Source organism: Delphinus delphis, chromosome 5, assembly GCF_949987515.2.
Source record: "Delphinus delphis chromosome 5, mDelDel1.2, whole genome shotgun sequence".
NCBI lineage: Eukaryota > Metazoa > Chordata > Mammalia > Artiodactyla > Delphinidae > Delphinus > Delphinus delphis.
Window position 1 is genome coordinate 33,632,474 of NC_082687.1, and position 21,507 is coordinate 33,653,980.

The following is a 21,507-nucleotide window of genomic DNA, read 5'->3' on the forward strand; positions in this document are numbered from 1 at the left end:
ACCAGGGAAGGGGGAGGGATAAATTGGAAGATTGGGATTGACATATACACGCTACTATATATAAAATAGATAACTAATAAGGGCCTACTGTATAGTACAGGGAACTCTACTCAATACTCTGTAATGGCCTATATGGGAAAAGAATCTTAAAAAGAGTGGTTATATGTATATTTATAACATATTCACTTTGTTGTACACCTGAAACTAACACAACATTGTGAATCGACTATACTCCAATAAAAAAAAAAGAAAAGGAAAAAAAAAAAAAGAATCCCTGTCCTGGCTGACACCTAGAGCTGCCTTATTTGAGCAGTAGGGGTCACTGCTGCTCTTCATAAGTGTAGGAGGTTTGTTCCCAAAAGCACACATGGTGAATACTTTATTAATATATATTATTAAGTCTGTTTGGGTGAAACCAATAGTACAAATCTTAAGGAAAGTCTCCCTTCATTAGTTAAGCTAATTTTTTTTTTACTCACCAATATAGGACATCTCTATATTCTCTTTCAAAAATCAATAGCTTTTATGTATGCAGTTAAAATATATAATGGGGGAAAATCTCATAACAATAAATGAAAAGTATGCAAGTCATATGAAAAAAGCTTAAGGGACATAAAGAAGAAAATTTGAATCAATGAAAATGCATACCTTATTCTTGGATCAGAAGACTCAAAATTATAAATATCTGTTATGTCATTAATCTAATCTTGGGCATATTTTACAGAAAATACTATTAATTTAATTTAAGACATTTTTATTAAATAGTGAAAGATTTTTTAAATGAATGTTATAAAATACTCCAAATAAAACGTTTTTATTTTCTACAGAGTTTTACTACTGGTACTATATACTTAATCACTTTAAGTGCTTTATTGCATTGTGTGAAAATACAGCTTCTGTTTCCGATGTGTGATTTATGCTTTTTTTAAAAACTCAGTTTGATTCCCAAACATTTGATCTTAACTTTCCCTTTGAAATAGTTCAGCAAACCCCAGAAGCTATCTCAGCCACTAATTAACTTACCTTTTAGAGTTTTTTTTTTAATTAATTAATTGATTTTTGTCTGCGTTGGGTCTTTGTTTTGTTGTTGTTTTTGTTTGTTTTTTGTTTTGTTTTGTTTTAACATCTTTATTGGGGTATAATTGCTTTACAATGGTGTGTTAGTTTCTGCTTTATAACAAAGTGAATCAGCTATACATATATCCCCATATCTCCTCCCTCCTGCATCTCCCTCCCACCCCTCTAGGTGGTCACAAAGCACCGAGCTGATCTCCCTGTGCTATGCGGCTGCTTCCCACTAGCTATCTTACATTTATTAGTATATATAAGTCCATGCCACTCTCTCAGTTACCCTTCGTCCCAGCTTACCCTTCCCCCTCCCTGTGTCCTCAAGTCCATTCTCTACGTCTGCCTCTTTATTCCTGTCCTGCCCCTAGGTTCTTCAGAACCTTTTTTTTTAGATTCCATATATATATGTGTTAGCATACGGTGTTTATTTTTCTCTTTCTGACTTACTTCACGCTGTATAACAGTCTCTAGGCCCATCCACCTCACTACAAATAACTCAATTTCGTTTCCTTTTATGGCTGAGTAATATTCCATTGTATATATGTACCAAGTCTTCTTTATCCATTCAAATGTTGATGGACACTTAGGTTGCTTCCATATCCTGGCTATTGTAAATAGAGCTGCAATGAACATTGTGGTACATGACTCTTGTTGCTGTGCGCGGGCTTTCCCTAGTTGCGACGAGCGGGGGCTACTCTTCGTTGTGGTGCGCGGGCTTCTCATTGCGGTGGCTTCTCTTGTTGCAGAGCATGGGCTCTAGGCGCCCGGGCTTCAGGAGTTGTGGTTCACGGGGTCTAGAGCTCAGGCTCAGTAGTTGTGGCACACAGGCTTAGTTGGTCTGCGGCATGTGGGATCTTCCCGGACCAGGGCTCAAACCCGTGTTCCCTGCATTGGCAGGAGGATTCTTAACCACTGCACCACCAGGGAAGCCCTAACTTACCTTTTAAATAGTACTCCCCTGCATTAACTTACCAAAAAATAATGGGGGTACTATTTAAAAGGACAATCAGGTGTCTCAGATTTCGCAGAAGAATCAGATGATCAAGTTTGGAAGTTTTGGTGGCTCCTGCTGCTGAAGTTGGTAGGCTTTCTCTCTAGAATGCTGCCATGAATATGACCTCAGGCCAATCAACCTAATTATTTCCTTTGCTTATTTCCTTTGCAAACATAAAACTGGGGGAGAGAAGCTGATAGGGCTAGCTTGGGTAAGGGATCTGCCCCTACTCAGTCACCTGTGGCTAGAGGGTCAGGGTATCACAATACTAACAGGACTGCTGGAGCCCCACTCCTGCATTTTAGGGGTCATTCCAAGAGAAGGGAGCAGCACTCCAACTGGTGTTGGTCACACCCTTTGTGGTTTTGAGTCTAATGTGACAGAAGCAAAAGAGCATCTCTGTCTTTTCTCTAGCTCCTGTGATTGGCATTGGGTTGAAGGAGAAAATGTCCTATTTTTCTCCTTATTGCCATGGTATCAGCTTCCGTAAGAAAAGCAAACTGATATCTACCAAGTCAATAGAAGGAGACTTTCCATAAGAGACAGAGCTAGCCCTACCCTTCTTCCCTGCAATGTGCTTTCCCATTGCAGATGCTAACCAGTTATGGCTGTCACTGTCACATTAGTCTCAGGCTTGCCCATCAAGCTCTGATCCAAGCTGGCTTCCAACTCTTCAGTATTAATTTCCCCTTGGATAGTGGTTCTCATACTGTGGTTCAGGGTAAGACAAAAAAAACATACAGAGACTAACAATGATTTAATATGGTTCTCAAAACCTATGCCTTCTTAGACAAAGAGAATCAGTATTTCATTTTATTTATTCAATCATTCACTCATTCTGTGTTCACAAACTAGTTCAACAGATATTTGTCAAGTACCTGTCATGTGGCCGGTGTCTGATATAAACCACACAGTCATTCAAACCACAAGTTTCAAGTCCAAAAGCCTTTTCCTTTCAAGTCATTTTTCCCCTGGAAGGAGGTTAGGGTCCCTAAGTTACTGTTCCCAAAGCCTCACCTTTCCTGGTTCAGCACAGGGTCTTAGGTTCAGCACAGATAAGTAGTTTTTATTTTCTGTCTTCCCCTCTAGACACAAAGCTTCATGAGGACAGGGCTTTTGTCTATCTTGGCGACCAAAGTATCCTTGGCCTCTAGCACAAAGTAGGTGTTCTATAAATATTGGATGAACACAAATTGACTTGTGTGCTATAACTGGACCTGACTTGAATTGTAAAAGTATCAACAACAAATGCTTGACAATCAGTGCTGGCAAGTCTGCCCTTCTTGCCAGAGAGCTGCTGGGCAGGACAGATAATTTCTGTTTTTTTCTGTCACTGATTTACTGCCCTTGACTTACATAAGAGGATCAGCTAATTCGAAGAACCCTGCACTATTGATCTAAAAACATAACTGAACAAATAGTACTCCCTTTCTCCTCCACCAATGACAACAACATTTTTAAAAATTTAAGTATTTTAGAGAGCAGAATCTCTGTAAATGCATTTCTTCTCTTTGAAAACATGGTAATTTACTTTGTAATATTAGGCATTTTAAAATGTTAGTATAGCTCTATAAAAAATCTAGCAAGAAGTAGAATTAAAGAAACTCATAGTTATTATTCACTGCATCAACCATGCCTCTCACACAGACATGAATATCCAGCCCACACCCACATATTACAGTGAAAATGTAAGTGAAAATAAAGGCTAAGGATGGGAGTGCCTGTCTGAGACACTGTAGTCTCAAGAAAAAGAGCTGACCAAAACAACAACAACAGCAAACCAAAAAGGTACAGGTTAATTCTTTATCATGTTTGCATTTTGTTGGGCAATATGGTCTAACAGGCACAGAGCATGAACTGTCTGGTCAGACAGACATGGGTCAAGTCCTGCTACCAGTACTTACTACTTGTATGCCTTGAGTACTTTACTTAACCTCTCTGAGTCTCTGTTTCATCATCTGTAAAACTTAAAGCAGATAAATGATTATCAGATCTTGGAATCTGAAGCCTGTTTCAATGAAGGCTTGTTCACCCATTCATTCTACGATTTTTTATCAAATGCCTACTATGGTCTGTTTTATTCACCAATGTATCCCCAGCTTCTAGCACACTGCCTGTCACATAGGAGGCCCTCAAGAACTATTTGTGGAATGAATGTTTAGTGTCTGGTGTCATGGAGTATAAATTCTAGTGATTTCCTTCCACCTTCCTGTTGGTGATGGCAAGAATGCCTGTCAGAGTAGAAAAACAGTTAGACTTACAAGGGAACTTTCACGTTAATGTTGTATAAGTTACTATAATATGCTAGAAGAAACAAAAAATTAACAAACTTCTGGGAATTAAATAATGGTTCTATTGCTAGTTGATGTAATGTCAGTGCTTGAAAATGAAGATAATATAATGTTACCTCAAAAGAAAAAAAATTTTTAGTTGTCTTAACATTGTCTGTCTTTTTAAATCAGCAAGAACCTGACATCATTAAAATAAAACCCTGCCCAGATGATTAAAATAAACTTTTCCTCAGTTACATTTTGAAGGGAAATATTATTGCATCTTCTTTTAATTGACACATGCATACACACATATTTGCTTTCTCAGTCAGAGTATGTATTCTTATAAGAAAAACTAAAACTAAGCTAATCATAATGTATAGTATTTACCCAGTACTAATGAATGAGATAAATTAGGAAAAATCCAATCAACTATTTTACTTAATTTAAACTCAACACTTTGCTTCTATAAATCTGAGTTAAAAGGATTTGGGAATGCAACTTATGTTACCCAGAGAAGAAAGAAATTTAGTGTGTTTGATACCATTATCAAGAGACTGCTTCAAAGCATTGTTTAAAACATATTCTCCTGATCCAAACCTGGATAACCTGCTATCTTTTTAAGAAAATCACTTAAAAAATTTAACAACAGATGTTTCACTTTGCATACCAAAAAAACCCAGGAAAATGCTGTAAAGAGCACACTTGCTGGGATTTTTGTTTTGGCTTTGGTTTTGCTTTTGATTCTTGTAAGAGTTGTTAATCCTGATTGCAAAAAACAATGAAAAGACGACAAAGATGCATTTGTTAGCTTATAGGAAATTATGAAAGGAAATGGTATCTGAGCTTCTATTTGAAATAGATATATGAAGGCTTCACTAATGTTAAAATAACATTGTTTTTATAAATATTAATAATATAAAATATAATATAAAAATAAAATGTTAAATATGTATCCAATCACCATAATAATGATTTTGATTTAGGAATCTGTAATCTACTAATTATTTTAATAATGTTTAGAATTATTTAAACATTTTAACATATTAGTAAAGAACAAAATATGGAAAGTGGTCAGAGCAAAAAAAGACTACATTTTCTTTTTCATGTTAGTCTATCATAGCATAAGGCATGAATATTATCGATAATTTTGTTATTCTGATTAATGTCTGAAAGATAAAATGAACACATGGTAATATTATTCTTGAGTTTAATGGCCTTTTTAAAACCTGAATTGCAGGATTACCCCAAAACAACACTTATGGTAAACCTCTAGTGAGTTCACAATGTTAGTGGGTGCCTTGTAAGTAGGTTGAATTTTTTTGTGCTTGGATTAAAAATATTTTTTTCCTCACACATTCTTTGGGAGCCTGTGTAGCATCCACGTTAATTTACAGGAAATGTGATACACAGCTCTTTTAGGAATGTCCCAATTTCCCATCATATTGTCCGATTAAATGAATTAAGGAACTTCGGTGTTACTAAACTTGGCCAACAGGGAACAGTTGTATGACAAGTAAATAAGTCTTGCTGGGAACATGTTGCTTAAGGGATAAAATGGTTCAGCCAACAAGTGAACCAAAAAATTAAACGTTAACTAAGGAAGGTAATCACTTGGAAAGACATAGCTAACAGAGGATTCAGGTATATATAGGATTGAAAATCTCTCAGTTAAGTCTATAGCAAAGGATGGTTTCTTGGAACTTCCAAAAATTTAAAACCATGAAACATCTACTACTGCTACTATTGTGTGTTTTTATAATTAAGGGCCAAGCTATTGATGACTACGATGAGGTGACTTTTAAATATTATTGTATTCTTACTAATATTATTAATATAAAATATAACCAAAACATAATCATATGTGAATATTTATTATAATGAAATTAACATTGATTTTAATTATGAAATTGAATTGTTAATCTCTAAGGCCTATTCTATTTAAAGAATGTTGCATAGTATTTCTTATATAAAAACAGAATAATAATTTCTCATTTTCTGGTTTATCACCTTTATTTTCCCAGGAAGAAGATGTCAGAGCTAATTTAAGATGTGTTTTTCCGATTGTTGCTATCCTGAGTACTATCATTTCCATTGCGTTCTAGCAATATGTTATTACAATTTGAGAACAAATATCTGAAAATTTCCCAGACTATAAAATAATAGAAGAGCAGCATTTTAAAAGAAAAAAGCTGTAGTAGCTAGATGGCTCTTTGGTGAAGGAGGGTAATATAAAGCTCCTGAAATTACAGGCTATTTATGAATGAAAATTGTAAACTAAATCTAAAAGCAGAATAGAGCAAGTATGGTAATAGAAGATTAAAAATTGTTTTTTTCAAATGAGAAATTTATTTATTGTTATTATGAGTGGTTATCAAATATATCACTCCATTTAATTTATTCATTTGTAGAAGAGTTTTTCCTCAAGAACTATCTTTGCTGATTTACTCCTACTGGTTTGAAGATGTCAAAAATACAAAAATACATTTAGAGAAATGAATATTTAAAGAATTAAAATTTTATTATCAGATAACTCCGGATCAAATTGCTTGTGTATAGCATAGTATCACCATACTAGAAATAAAAGTACACAGTAATACATAAATGAAGTGATTCATTTTGGATCACTTGTTGAATTTGAAGGGAACCTAAGTGTTTTAATTATCAAACTATACATATAAAAAGATAGTTATTTGGTTAATTGAATTAGGTAAGAAAAATGTAAAGAATGTGTAAGAGTAAACTTTTACAAAGTACTTGGCTAAGCACTTTTACACTCCTGCTCACCAACTGATCTACACAGAGACAGTTTACTAGTTTAGCCTTCCAATTGGATTTTCTAGTTTCAGTTATTTCAATAAGTGGTCTTCATAAACTTCATATAATTTCTTTTAAGATGTTTAACCTTTTTCATTTACTTTTCTCTAGTAAAGCTAGATCACCAACACTACCTCTTTAATTATATTCTAAAATAAAAAGGAAATATTTTTCTTCTGTTATAATTTGATCTGTAGTAAACAGATGAATCACATTTCACAAAATTCCTGTCTGGCTGGGACCATGTCTTTGACACAAAATATGTATATTTCCTACAAATCTTCATACATTATTATTTTTCTTGCAGTCACACATAACATATACTATAGTTTAATTTCAGCAGTTAAGCAGGGGAATCTTGATCCAACTTGCCTGGGTTTAAAGCCTAACGTTCTATCACTAAATGTTAAATATTATTCTAACTTACTGAATAAATGACAGTGAAATTCCAAACAGTCATTCGATGACTTCTAGGCCCACAAAATAGCTAGAGAGCTTAGTCTCTGCAGCAAGTCTAGTCATTTGTTAATTTGTAATTAAGTGCCAAAAGGTGAAAGTACTGGCAAAGGTCATATGATGATAATATAGTTAATCTAAGCCAGCACTTTTGTATTGCATTGCATATTTTCCACTTCACTATCTTTTAATGTAATATTTTTTCAATTAGCAAATAATTTTAATTGCAATGCACATACCTTGAGAATTATTTTAAATATGAGAAAATCATGGTATTTGATAAAGGAAATCAAGTAGAAAATTTCATGAGAATGATTTAACAATTTTGTTGATAGAAGTTAAGGTTGAAGTTAGTAGTGGAAAAGCCACTTACACTGTAGTATCTGTTATGTGTGATTGCAATAAAAATAATAATAATAACTCAATATGTGCCAGGTATTCTTCTAAGGGTGTCATATGCAATAAGTCATTTAATCCTAACAATCATCTTATACGGCAGATACTTTTATCATCCCTATTTTACAGATGAAGTAACTTGCCGAAGATCTTTATAGCTAGTAAGTGGTGGGGGTCAAGACTTGAAACCAAGCAGTCTGGCTCCAGAATGCCTTATTCCTCTTCAAACGTGTTAGAGCCAATGGTTGTCTTATTACAAATAAATCCTAAGTAAATTTCGCTTTTAATAAATCTGTATTACCTCTTAAATATTATTATATAGGAGTTAGCCAAATTAATCATCAATTCATAAAAATTGAAAGTAAAAAAATAATTAACAATAATTACAGGAATTTAGTAATCCAGTGCCTTGAGAACATTTATTCCTCCTGACGGTATAGATTTCTTACTATTTTGTGTCTTCCAACTTATAGGTTTCAGGAATCTGAGGTCATTACCTTTCATTATCTAATGCAACATTTTTTAAAGTCTCCTTTTAAAAACTACCCCAGGCACAATAGCTTTTTGCACTGTTTTTCTTTCTACTGTTACTGAAGAGACCTAAGGAACCTATTGATTTACGAACAACAACTAGCTAGTTGATGGATCTTAAGCAAATCCTCAGTCATTTGATAACCTAAGTTATAGAATGAGGGTGTTGGAATAGCTGCATCTAAAATCTCCTATAACACTCTACATTTTATTTCTGCCTGGTTCCCTGAAGTTTCGTTTGGATGCCCGTGGTCATCGACCCTATGACAAGAAGAGGGAAGAGCCTCCCAGCCTGAGACCCGTCCCCCCTCCCATCAGCGGAGATGGCTATAAGGCTCGTCCAGCCAAAACAGCTAACCGCCAGAAGAAAGTGGAGAGAAAACCCCCTGATGCTGACGGCTGCCTGCACGCTGACCCAGACCTGGTGGGTGGGCCTGCCATGCGAAGAAGGCCTGTATTCATCATGTCTTCCTGATGTTGTGTTGACCCACATTACCATCATTTTTATTTTGTTTGTTTCTTTTGGATGTAAATACAAAACATAAACTTATTGGGCCCTGAGCTAAGGGTGCCTTTCTAATTTTCTTTGGTCTGGGCCCAAGATTACAAATTAGGACACATGAAACATCATGAAACATCATCTCCTTTGTGCTTTGCCCACTTTGTCTGTTCAGATGGTAACATTTTCATAGCCTAATTACCTTTGTTCTGTGGTAAAGATTATTTTTAATCTTCAGAGGAATATAATGATGAACCTAGAATTTCTGGTCTCACAGAAAGAAAATCAAATTGCAAGTTTTTATATTGGTGAATGATATCATTGAATTTTCACTATGTGCTATTTTCACAAATATCCATAACCCCAATCCTTCATCTAATGTTGGCTATGTTCTTTGTTTGCAGGGAGTGTTGTGTCCTACAGGATGTCAGTTGCAAGATACTTTGGTAAAAGAGGAAAGACTAACCAGAAAGAATGTAGAAGAGTTAATGACTAATATAGAGTCTGTTTCCCAGACCGCTTCTTCCACCTTTCAGTATATAACTGTGCTAAGAAACATTTGGAAAGAGAGGCAGAAGCAAGTAAAAGGTAGATGTTCTTGTGTTTCCTGTTTGATTCTGTTATAAAATTGAAACTGTCAGAGTGCCATGGGAATGCACAATTCTGAGAAGATCCATGTTTCTAGATGAGTTCGAGTAGTTCAGTATGAGCCTGATTACCCCAAGGTCCTCACTTAGGCATCTTCACCTGCAACTTGTCTGACAAGCACTATGCAGCTCTTATTCCCAGTCTGGCATCAGCAAGGATGATTCTCTATGAAAAATTTCACTGTGAGTCCTTATTTTTAGTCTATAAAAAAAACTTGTGACTCCGAAGACAGTATATTCACAGAGTAAAAATTTAGCATTTATAGATTTAACATTTGAGGTTTTGAATATAACTGTGTCCAGGATATACTCAATTGAATTGAAGATAATGATCTTACCCTTTGAATCCTGAGATGTGAACTTTGAGTGCTATTGTCTTGGTGGTTAGGAATCAGCTAGTGAGCCAGCATGGCATAGGTGTTTCAGGGAGTAGCAAACCCAAGTTTGGACATTTTTCAAAGGAATCATGGCATTTCTCTTGTGTATTTCAAGTCTCTGCTGTACTTAAGTAAGATGAATAAATAAATCAGTGTATCTACTCCATAAGATGTTGAACTTCTGAGATGGAAAGCCTAAGTCCTGCTTTCTCCTCTTTTCCTCACCAAAGTAATAAACAACTTATTGTATTTATTATTAGCCATAATTTTTAGCTTAATCTAAGGTAAATTACTATTATAGTAGCTAGACTATATGTTAATTTGTGTATGCCATGGGGAAAATAATTTCCCCTAAGTACAACTACCTATCATGACTGCCCGATGTTCATTCGGGGTCTATAAGTTCATTCTCAGAAAATCAGAATCACAATTGTGTGGTTGAATACATTTAGTTTTTTTATCGAGAGAAAATGCTAACCATTCCTACGTAATTTCATTTTTCCAGATAATGAAAATGTAATAAATGAGTACTCCTCACAGCTGGAAAAGCACCAGTTATATATAGATGAGACTGTGAACAGTAATATTCCAACTAAACTTCGTGTGCTCCGTTCAATTCTGGAAAATCTGAGAAGCAAAATACAAAATTTAGAATCGGATGTCTCAACTCAGATGGAATACTGCCGCAGCCCGTGTACTGTCACTTGCAATATTCCTGTGGTGTCTGGCAGAGGTAGCTAGTTAAGACACATATTTCTAGTAGGTTCCAGAAGAACTCACACTCTCTAAAAATAAGAGTACTAAAAGAAGTCCAGTGGATTTCCCAACAGATCCTAATGACATCTTAGCACATCATGAAGATATCCCTAGCATGCCTAATACATTTGCCAGTTTTTGATGAGTAGGAAGCAGTGTAATTATGGTGGTAGCTCCATGGGTGTAATGTACATGCTTTCTTGAAAAGATGCTGGAATCATGGATACATACATGTAAAGATTTCTCCATCACGTGAGTTCTGGAAGTTTATGGATATCACAGGACACAAAAGGTAGAGAAGAGCTTTTTCACCCCCTTGGCAGATAGAATTCCTTGAAACTGAGTTCGATTTTTAGTAAAAGGAAGATTCAGTTTCTACAACATATTCTCAAATGTCTAAAATAAAACGTTCCTTAGTATCTATGTAATCAGTTATCTTACAAAATTAGTGACTAAAGACAAGGTAATGATGTTGTAATTCCTAAATATAATGTTATCTTATGGTTGCAGAATGTGAGGAAATTATCAGGAATGGAGGTGAAACATCTGAAATGTATCTCATTCAGCCTGACAGTTCTACCAAACCATATAGAGTATACTGTGATATGAAAACAGAAAGAGGAGGTAAGCGTTTGATAGCTTTTGACCTATTATGCTGAAATTATTTTAATGCCAGGAAATAAAACCTAGCTTTAACGTAGCTAACAATGAGCCATTTGATTTGGAATTCAATCTGATGTTTTAGAATATCTCTGATTCACAATTTGGGGTAAGATAAGGCACTTGCAGTTTCCAAAGATTTTGCGCGTTTTCCTCTCACATCTATTTCCTTATTATATCTATTTTGGAGCACTAAATATCAATGGGCATGAATTAAATGGGCAAGGAATTCAGACATTGCCCTCAAAGTGACATTATTTGTTAGTGGTAATGTGTGTTATTTTGTTTCTTTCAACCAAAGGATGGACAGTAATTCAGAACCGTCAAGATGGTAGTGTTGACTTTGGCAGGAAATGGAATCCATATAAGGAAGGATTTGGAAATATTGCAACCAATGCAGATGGGAAAAAATACTGTGGTGTACCAGGTAAAAGCTAGGAGTACAAAATAAAATCATTCTTTTTTAGATTATTTTTCTCCATTTAAAAAACATAGTGTTGGTAGTCTGTTTTTAGGAGTTTTAGGAGGTTAAGAAGAATTTACAAAAAGTATAAAAGCTAATGATGAGGGGGAAAAGCCAGTTTTTTTTTTAAAGGTTTTATTTTTGGTGAGATTTTATTTTATTTTTCCTTTAGGTGAGTATTGGCTTGGAAATGACAAAATTAGTCAGCTTACCAGGTTGGGACCCACAAAGCTTTTTATTGAAATGGAGGACTGGAAAGGAGATAAGGTGACAGCACTCTATGAAGGATTCACTGTACAGAATGAGGCCAACAAATATCAACTCTCATTGATCAACTACAAGGGCACAGCTGGCAATGCCCTCATAGAAGGAGCTTCTCAACTGGTGGGAGAAAACCGGACTATGACCATCCACAACAGCATGTTCTTCAGCACATACGACAGAGACAACGATGGCTGGTACGTGCTGGTTCTTCCCTCCTGCTTTTAGCACCGCTGCTAACATAGCTGCTTGGAGTCATTAATGATCACTAATGTGATTAGTGACTCTCATTTCTTGGGTACTTCCTGTGTGCCAGCCACTGTGCTAAGCTCTTTCTGGGTCACTCTAAAGCACTCCAGCTATAACGTTGCCATTACTATCCTCATTTTACAAATGAAAATTAGAGAGATTAAGTAATTTACACAAAATCACATAACCATAAAAGATACAACTGGAATTTGAGCACAGTTACAAAGTAGTGCGTACTTAGACAGATTTCCCTGTCTCTAAATTGGACTGTGTATATCAAAACCTCCATTTTGTTTTCCAGGGATCTGTAACACTAAGGGATCTGAAAGCTATCATTTCAGGATAAAGTAACAAATATAGATTAATTTGCCACATAGGCCCAGTTCTCTCCCTTTCTTCCTATAGGGCAGAGAAGACCTTTGCTGTGTAATTGTGACTTTACATATAGAACCAGAGGGAAGGAATATTGCACCCAGCACTTCTCTGTGCGTACTTTGCAAAGAATTAACTTGAGGGCACTGCAGTTCTAATAACCCCAAACAAATTTCCTTTCAGGAAAACTACAGATCCCAGAAAGCAGTGTTCTAAAGAGGATGGTGGTGGATGGTGGTATAATAGATGTCATGCGGCCAATCCAAATGGCAGATACTACTGGGGTGGCCCTTATACCTGGGACATGGCAAAGCACGGCACAGACGATGGAGTGGTGTGGATGAACTGGCAGGGGTCCTGGTACTCGATGAAGAAGATGTCCATGAAGATCAGGCCCTACTTCCCAGAGCACTAGTCCTCCACACATAGATTATTATTCTTCCCCATGTGACAACATTTTTATATATCATGTCATCAGAATTTTTTTTCATACCTTATATCCCTCTAAAGCTATCAAAATGTAGTAAGTGTGACTTTTTGGAAACATTATTTAGGCAAATGACATTTAAAACAGCACATGATTTTCTTTCATAGTCATCATTTCTATTGTATGCCAAGATGTAACTAAAAGGATGACTGTGGATAGTCAGTGTTCATAATTTCAGTGGATTGTGAAAAGTTTCAAATTAGGAAGATAAATGTTCTATCCTTGTGGGAAAACTGTGAGGTGAGCTAAAAACCTGTGTTTAAAAGTCCACTTTTAAACCTCTCTTTATTTATGTAAGATCTGTCACAGAAAACTCAAAAAGATTTATTCATTAAACTGGTTTCTGTTACAATAAATTAATGTTTTCTTATTTTGTACTCCACACGGCCACTGAATTAGGCTTTGAATTTGTGAGAAAAGAGAAGCATTCACAACCTCAAGTGGCTAATGAAGTGGCAGTGAACCCCTGAAGTTTCAGCATCTCCCTCTGCACCATGAAAATCCACTGCTCTGCAGGGAACTAGACTTGCGGATCAGAGATCCCAAGAGGACAGTCACGGTCAAGTCTTCACCATTTGTTTTTTGAGGGAAACAGCAAGGGAGGAAGCAGCATTTGCCTGTTGCCTCTGGAAATTCGGCCTATTGGCCTCAACTGGGTTTTTGTTTTTCACATGGTCACACCAGAACTGAAGTAGAAGTGAATATCTCTTCTTTCTACTTCTCCTCAGCAAATGAGTATATCAACTCAACTTTCTTTTACTCTGTATTCTCCATCTGCCCTATGCAACCATCTGACCCTTAGTCCTCCTTCCCTCTTGTAGCATCATTGCCACTGATTTTCATGGAAACATTGTCCTGATGCTCATCTTCTTAACCTTTGCATCTAACCAAAGGTTATTCTTTTCTATCATGGAAATACCATCACTCCCTTAATTCCTCATCATAGCCAACTTCAACTTTTACCTGGTTTCCCTGCCGTAGGTTCTGTCCCACCTATATTCAATTTGTCTGTTACTCTGCCATCACATATACCATCCTAAAAACAGAAAATTCTGACCAATTTACTTTCCTGCTTAATGTTAGCTCGTTGTTATCTAAGTGTTAAAATCCAGATTTCTTAGCTGGGAGTGAAAATGGCTTGTTACTTCGTCCCAGCACTGTCTCCTGCCCCTGTCCCCCTTCACTATACATCTGCACTTTTGTCACAGTGAATTTTTCACCATTCCCGGAAAGGTCAGGCCCTTTTATATTGTGCTCCCATTGTAAACAACATCTTTCCTCCAACACCATCTGACAAAATTGCTGTCCATTTCAAGCTTCGCTTTAAATGCAATTTGTCTGTTCTACACATCTTTCTCCTTCTTTGATAATGAGCTCTTACTCATCTTTGATTCCAGAATCATCTGCATGTCAGAAAGTCAGATTTTCATAAATTTATAAATATTCTATGACTAAACCCAATGATTATCAAGATCTTGGATAGCCCTTTTTTAGGTAAAACCCATTTTCCAATAAAGGCACACATAGAAACTCAATATGCAAGATACTGGAAATTAGAAATTTTGCAGCAAGCCTGAGTGTATCAAAAGCCCACGAAATAAAGGATGAGGAGGTGGCAGGGGCCCAATTTAAGGGCAATATCCCTCAGATCTTTGCTCAACCCCCTTATGTACTCAGAGAGGACTAAAAGAATCCTAGAGTTTAAAGTAAAACCACAGATTAAAACCCACTAAAGTAGATAATCCGATGGTCAATTTCTTAGTTAATGTACAAGTAGCAGAAACACAGAGACCACACCTGGGTAATATGTAATATCTATCTAGAAGGAAGTAAGCCTTCTTAAGGTATCAGTTGGTAAGAAATGTTACCTATCTGATTTTGCCCATTCAAGCTTCACAATTTCAAATACAATCAAAAGGTAGTGTCCCCTAGTTAGAATATATAAAACAGTATCTAAAAAGGTTAACTCATGACTTTTATGAAGATAATAAAAAGATGAGTTGAAAATTAATAATCCCACACTATGGCATGAGAACTATAATATATTTATTATACAATTAAGACTGAACGTATGGAACAAACTATAAAGGATATATGCACTTGGGATGTAAACTTCCCATTCCTCTGCATTTAGGAACCAAGGAAAACAAGTAACCAATGTTAACCGAAGCCTTGTTTTTTAAGGTGAAAACACATGGGGCAAAAACGTAGATTATCTAGCATACCACGAGCCACAGTAGTTGAACTGACATTTCTGTTCAACCATTACACACAGCAATCATCTAAACCTGCAGAGCTTATTTAGAAAAGAGAGTTCCTGGAGTCAACCCAGGTTTATTACATCAGAGCCTCTACATGGGAAGATCCTAAGAATATATATTTTTAATAAATGTCCCCAAGAAATTCTGATCACCAGCTGGATTTCGGAACGAGTGATTCAGGCTACATTTGCATTCACCTGAGACTCCCATCTTTCTTATCTAGCACTCTTCCCACGCAAGCGGTGACTGTGAGGTAATATTTAGAGCAAGAGGTCATCTTTGAAATTACTGTGACTTCATACTGTGACCACTGACTATCTTTAAGGCTCAACTTGGATTTAGCAGCTAGAACCACTATTTCTTTTCTGGTATCTGTCAGTCTCAGCTGATTCTTTAGTTGGACTTTTAGTTTTTCTGAGGTGTAGAAACAAATGAAAGATGCTACCTACCATTTGTACATAGAGCTGAAGCTGTGATCTGAACACCATGCATTCCCCCACTGTGCCATGTGATCTGATGCTCCCTGCTTGATGCTCCCACTGTCACTCAGCTCTGCACCAAGTCACAATGTGTTGGTGCATAATTATGCCTAAACCTAGCAAATGGAATAACTTCTGTTTATTTTAACATTAATTGTGGTTTTAAATAACGAAAGTAGTACATATTATGTGTAGACGTTTTGGGAAATACAGAGAAATGTAGAACAATTTATAATTTCAGCACTAAGAGGGAAGCAGCTAATATCTCAGTAGATGTTTTTCTTTTTATCCTGTGTGCATTTTAGAACTTGAATATTTCACATTGTGGCACAGAAAATTTTCCATGTTACTTAATATTCTTCTATAGTGTTATTTTCTATATGATTTTTAATGACCATATAATATTCCATTGTGTGCCATGTACTCTTCTTTTTTTTTTTTTTTTTTTTGTGTGGGGGCGGTTCGCGGGCCTCTCACTGTTGTGGCCTCTCCCATTGCGAAGCACAGGCTCCGGACGCGCAGGCTCAGCGGCCATGGCTCACAGGCCTAGCCGCTCCGCGGCATGTGGGATCTTCCCGGACCTGGGCACGAACCCGTGTCCCCTGCATCGGCAGGTGGACTCTCAACCACTGCACCACCAGGGAAGCCCATACTCTTTTTTAAGCAAGTGTCTCTCATTAGACATTTAGATTTTTCTGACCTAGTCCTAATAAAGACAATACTGCAATTAGCATCCTTATGCATAACTTTTTTGCATATATACATAATCTGTATTATCTATAATATAGGTTTTTATCTATTTCTTTCTAGAATAAATTCCTAGAAGCAGAATTTCTAGAGGAAATAAAGGATTCTGGCATTCTAAAAGTTTTTAAAATAAATATATTACCAAATAACTCTCCATAAAGATTGCATTGATTTACATGTAACACACAGAATTAGAGGTGTTTGTATTTTTATTTTTCTTCTCCTTCATGAATGCTGAAAGTTATGATTAAAATATTGACAATTGCTTTAATTTTCATATCTTTAATTACTGGTGGAACTAAGGGATTTTAAAATGTTTAGTGATCATTTGTGTATCTTGTTTTGAGAGTTTCCTTTCAGGTCCTAGCCCCAATTTTCTATTAGGAGAATCATCTTTTATATGAATTCTTAACCATTCATTATGTATGTAGGATAGCAATCAGGAGCATGATATTACTCACTATTTACTCAACTATTTTATTTCCTAGGTGATTACACTGGGAGAGTCATATGCTTATGCAAATAGTCTTAACTGGTATGAATATTAACCATTGTACCCCTTTCTCTCCTCCCAACCAAGATGTGACCAACAGGTGATATGTTTTTTGGTTTTGTCTTTTGACTGAATTATATTTATTTCCCCAACAACTTTTTGTTTGAAAAGTTTCAGTCTTACAAAGAAATTGTAAGAATAGTTTAATGAATACCTCTATGCATTTCACCGAGATTCACCAACTGTTTGTTACATTTGCTTTATCTCTCAAAAGGAGATACTTTTTTTTTTTTTTTAAAAGGAGATACTTTTAATGCAGTTTTGCAACAGCCTATGTAGGCATATGACCCTGAGGTCATAGATCTATTGCAGATAGAGCCAAAGGTGGATTTAGCAAATATTTTCCAGAGTGCTCTGTTGCAATCAACAGAGCCACCTTCAGCAATGAGCTGATGAAGAGGCAGACCACTGTTTAATAGCTAAGCATTTCTCAGCTCAATCCTGGCAGGTTACCTTAAATTTCCTTGCCTCTGTGGTTTTGAAGTGTTGCTTTTACAAGTGGAAATGGAAGACAAAATGTCTAACTCTCATATGAGAACATGAATCTCTTCCCTGGGTGCAAATTCCTCACCATACTACTTACTCCCTTCTATGATGTTTAAGGCCCTGGCACCCCCAGCCTCAATTAATTATAGATTTTTCTTCATAAATGAGATTTATAAAGTATCTGAGAGTCAATTAAAAAGAAGATATAGGTGAATTAATAAATGCATAAATAAATAAATATGATAGCTCCAGAATGCTTTCTATGTAAATTTCATTAGCTACAAGCAATTTGTATAATATTCACCAAAATCTAAATGTTGCTACTTCTCAAGTTGTTTCAGCAAAAATGGTATTACTTTGTTCAAGTATAACAAATACTTAGCTTATGATTTTTGCATCCTGCATGTACTTATATTAATATGGTATCATTTTCTTTCAGGCTTTTCTAGACATGATTTGAGATAAATAATGAACTTGGATGGATGGCTCTTGTTTTGATTCACCAGCTGCACCCCTAGTGTTGGCTAACTTGGAAATGTATTTTGTTGTTTATAAGGGGAACACATGACAGTATAATTAGATCAGTAATACTACTGGAAAAGTAATTAAAATTAAATGCTATTTGCAATACGCTCATGTTTATCTATAAACTACAGTATCATTATCCTAGAACTTAGAATAAATTATGTGGGCAACTGAAGTGGTTAGAGCCTGTAAGAACACTGTTGTGAGCTTCATCCCCAGATGTGTTTCTTATCATCACATTATTTAACCTCCCTAAGCTACTATTTTCTCATCAAAAAATCAATTTATAGCATGTCCTCACCTTCATTAAAGGAACTCTAGTAATTATCAATTAAAAATATTCTTATAATATTTTCTGGAAATGTAATACTTTATTCTAAAAGGTTTCCAGACACTAAAAATAAATATGTAAATAGAATACATGAATCAAAATGTAAATAATTTCTTTTAATAAAAATGAAATATGACATCAATAGATACAGAAGGGATTTATGCATTCAGTAGGAGCTTGAAATGGAAGACCTTTAAAGTTCCTTTTAACCCTTAAATTTCTTAATTCACAAATATTTTATTGGGTCATTACTTTGTGCCATACCTTGAGTGAAGTAGTAGGGAAAACAATACAGTCTCTGCACTTAAGGAAAGAGTAATCAAGAGGTTTCTCATGCACCACTGCACGCTAAAGAGAGCATCAAGGTGGCTACAGGCTAACAGATGAAGATGGATCTATCTGGGTATAAAATTAAGATACAGCTGAATATTTTTTACATTTCTTACTCAGGAACAAACTCCCTAATTCAGCATTTTCCTCTGTAGCAGACATATTTAAAAACCATGTACTTTCCTGGCAAAACTTTCAGGTTCATATCTATTTTATTAATTTATTGATTCATTCATTCAACTAGGGGTTATTTTGAAATGGGTAATCTAAACAGAACTTGCAGATTAAGAAGGGGTTTGGGTGGGTGGGTGGTGGGAGGAGCAGTAACACCACGAGTAAGTAGCAGAAGTTAAGGAAAGAGGAAACAAAATAATTTAAAAAGTCAATGTAAAATAGAACTGTTTTTAAAAAATTCATCAACTGTAATAAAATCTTCTACATTGAGTGATAGAGAAAGTTTGGAAATAAAGGAACAACATGCAAAAAATTAAAGAAAGAGGAAACAATAATAAAATTTAAAAAATTAACTTAAAATTGTTTTAAAATGTATTTATTATTTTAGGAAAGCTTTTTGAATAAAGTGATAATGTTAAAAATAAAATGGCTTGTAAAGATACCTAGGTAAATGCAATAAAAAACAAACTAGGAGTAATGGTAATACTAATATTTAACAAGGGGAAATTCAATTCTAAAAGGATGAAACAAGTAAAAGAGGCACATTATATAATGACTAAAAAGTATAATCCATGGAGAAGATATAATAGTCATAAACTTTCATGCACTAGATAATAAAAGAGCCAATCACACAAAACAAAATTTCTAGAACAGGAAAAGAAAAAACACATACACAAAACACTGAGTGAGACCTTACTATATCCACACGGAACACACATAAAAGCATGTATGTGGCGCAGTGGTTGAGAATCTGCCTGCCAATGCAGGGGACATGGGTTCGAACCCTGGTCTGGGAAGATCCCACATGCCATGGAGCAACTAGGCCCGTGAGCCACAACTACTGAGCCTGCGCGTCTGGAGTCTGTGCTCTGCAACAAGAGAGGCTGCAACAGTGAGATGCCTGCACACCGCGATGAAGAGTGGCCCCCGCTCGCCACAACTAGAGAAAGCCCTTGCACAGAAACAAAGATCCAACACATCCATAAATAAATAAATAAATAATAATTTTTAAAAAAACATGTATGTGTATATAAATATATGTTCATGCATACATGCACATATTTTAAAATATGATACATCAATTATATAAAATAAAAAAGGTACAGAATATTTAAATATTATCAACAAACTTGGTAACATAAAATTTTGTAATCTATAAATGTAAAAATATAATTCTCTTTGCCTATGAAACAATCACAAAAATTCATCATGTACTTGTCCACAAAGAATATCTTAATTCTAAAACAGAATGAAAAAATTGGTTAAATTAAATAGTTGATGAAATACTTGGAAATTAATAAGTAAAAGATGACTCACCAATTCCACATCAGGTCAGGGTTATAGAAAAAAAAGATAACTCACCCGAACCCCTTAAAAAAGTAACTAATTGGAAACTAAGAAAGGCTTTTCTAAATAGCCCCTAGAACAAACAAAAGAAGAAAAAATTGAAATTAGAATATTTCTAGACAGAAAGAAAAAAAGTGAAGGGTAAGAGGGAGAATACTTCATCCAAAAGCTATACTTTAAAGATGACCAAGGCAGTGTAAGCACTGGAGAGAGTCTGTATATAGATCCAAAAAGACTTTTAATAAAGTTGGCATTTCATTTACCCTGGCAAAGAATGGTTTAATAAATGACCTCAGCATAACTGGCTAGAAAACAAAAGTTGACCTTCTTCATAACATATTAAAATGAATTCTAGGTTAATGAAATATTTAAATGTAAAAGAAAAAAAACAATAAAACTATTTAAAGAAACTTTAAAAACCCGTCTGTGCCTCCCCTCCCGGGAGCCTGTTCAGCCTGCCACTGCCAGGGTCCCGTGATCCAGGGACAACTTCCCCGGGAGAACACACGGCACGCCTCAGGCTGGTGCAACGTCACGCCGGCTGCTGCCGTCACAGGCGCTACATCCGTAATCCCCCCCTCCCCACGGGGCTGAGTGAGCCAGAGCCCCCGAATCAGCTTCTCCTTTAACCCTGTCTTGTCTGAGCTAAGAACAGACGCCCTCAGGCGACCTACATGCAAAGGAGGGGCCAAATCCAAAGCTGAACCCCCGGAGCTGTAGGAACAAAGAAAATAAAGGGAAATCTCTCCCAGCAGCCTCAGGAACAGCAGATTAAATCTCCACAATCAACTTGATGTACCCTGCATCTGTGGAATACCTGAATAGACAACGAATCATCCCAAATTGAGGAGGTGGACTTTGGGAGCAACGCTATATAATTTTTTTTGCCTTTTTCTCTTCTTGTGAGTGTGTAGGTGTATGCTTCTGTGTGTGATTTTGTCTGTATAGCTTTGCTTTTACCATTTGTCCTA

General features: G+C 35.8%; 1 protein-coding gene across 1 annotated transcript; it reads left to right on the forward strand.

Moving 5' to 3' along the window:
• The first annotated feature begins 5,991 nt into the window (after positions 1–5,991).
• On the forward strand, positions 5,992–13,659 carry FGB (fibrinogen beta chain). The gene is made up of 8 exons (XM_060012175.1): positions 5,992–6,126; positions 8,765–8,956; positions 9,436–9,619; positions 10,561–10,788; positions 11,322–11,435; positions 11,773–11,898; positions 12,107–12,392; positions 13,000–13,659. Exons 1-8 carry the CDS (start codon positions 6,022–6,024, stop codon positions 13,229–13,231), a joined length of 1,467 nt encoding a protein of 488 aa, XP_059868158.1. The 5' UTR covers positions 5,992–6,021; the 3' UTR covers positions 13,232–13,659.
• The last annotated feature ends 7,848 nt before the right edge of the window (positions 13,660–21,507 follow it).

What these genes read in the sequence shown, in the direction of transcription:
- FGB (XM_060012175.1), top strand. Translation starts at nt 6,022, where the DNA reads ATGGTTTCTTGGAACTTCCAAAAATTTAAAACCATGAAACATCTACTA. An exon ending in GAGGCAGAAGCAAGTAAAAG is followed by an intron (nt 9,620 to 10,560) that starts GTAGATGTTCTT and finishes TCATTTTTCCAG; the next exon opens with ATAATGAAAATGTAATAAAT. An exon ending in AAAATACTGTGGTGTACCAG is followed by an intron (nt 11,899 to 12,106) that starts GTAAAAGCTAGG and finishes TTTTTCCTTTAG; the next exon opens with GTGAGTATTGGCTTGGAAAT.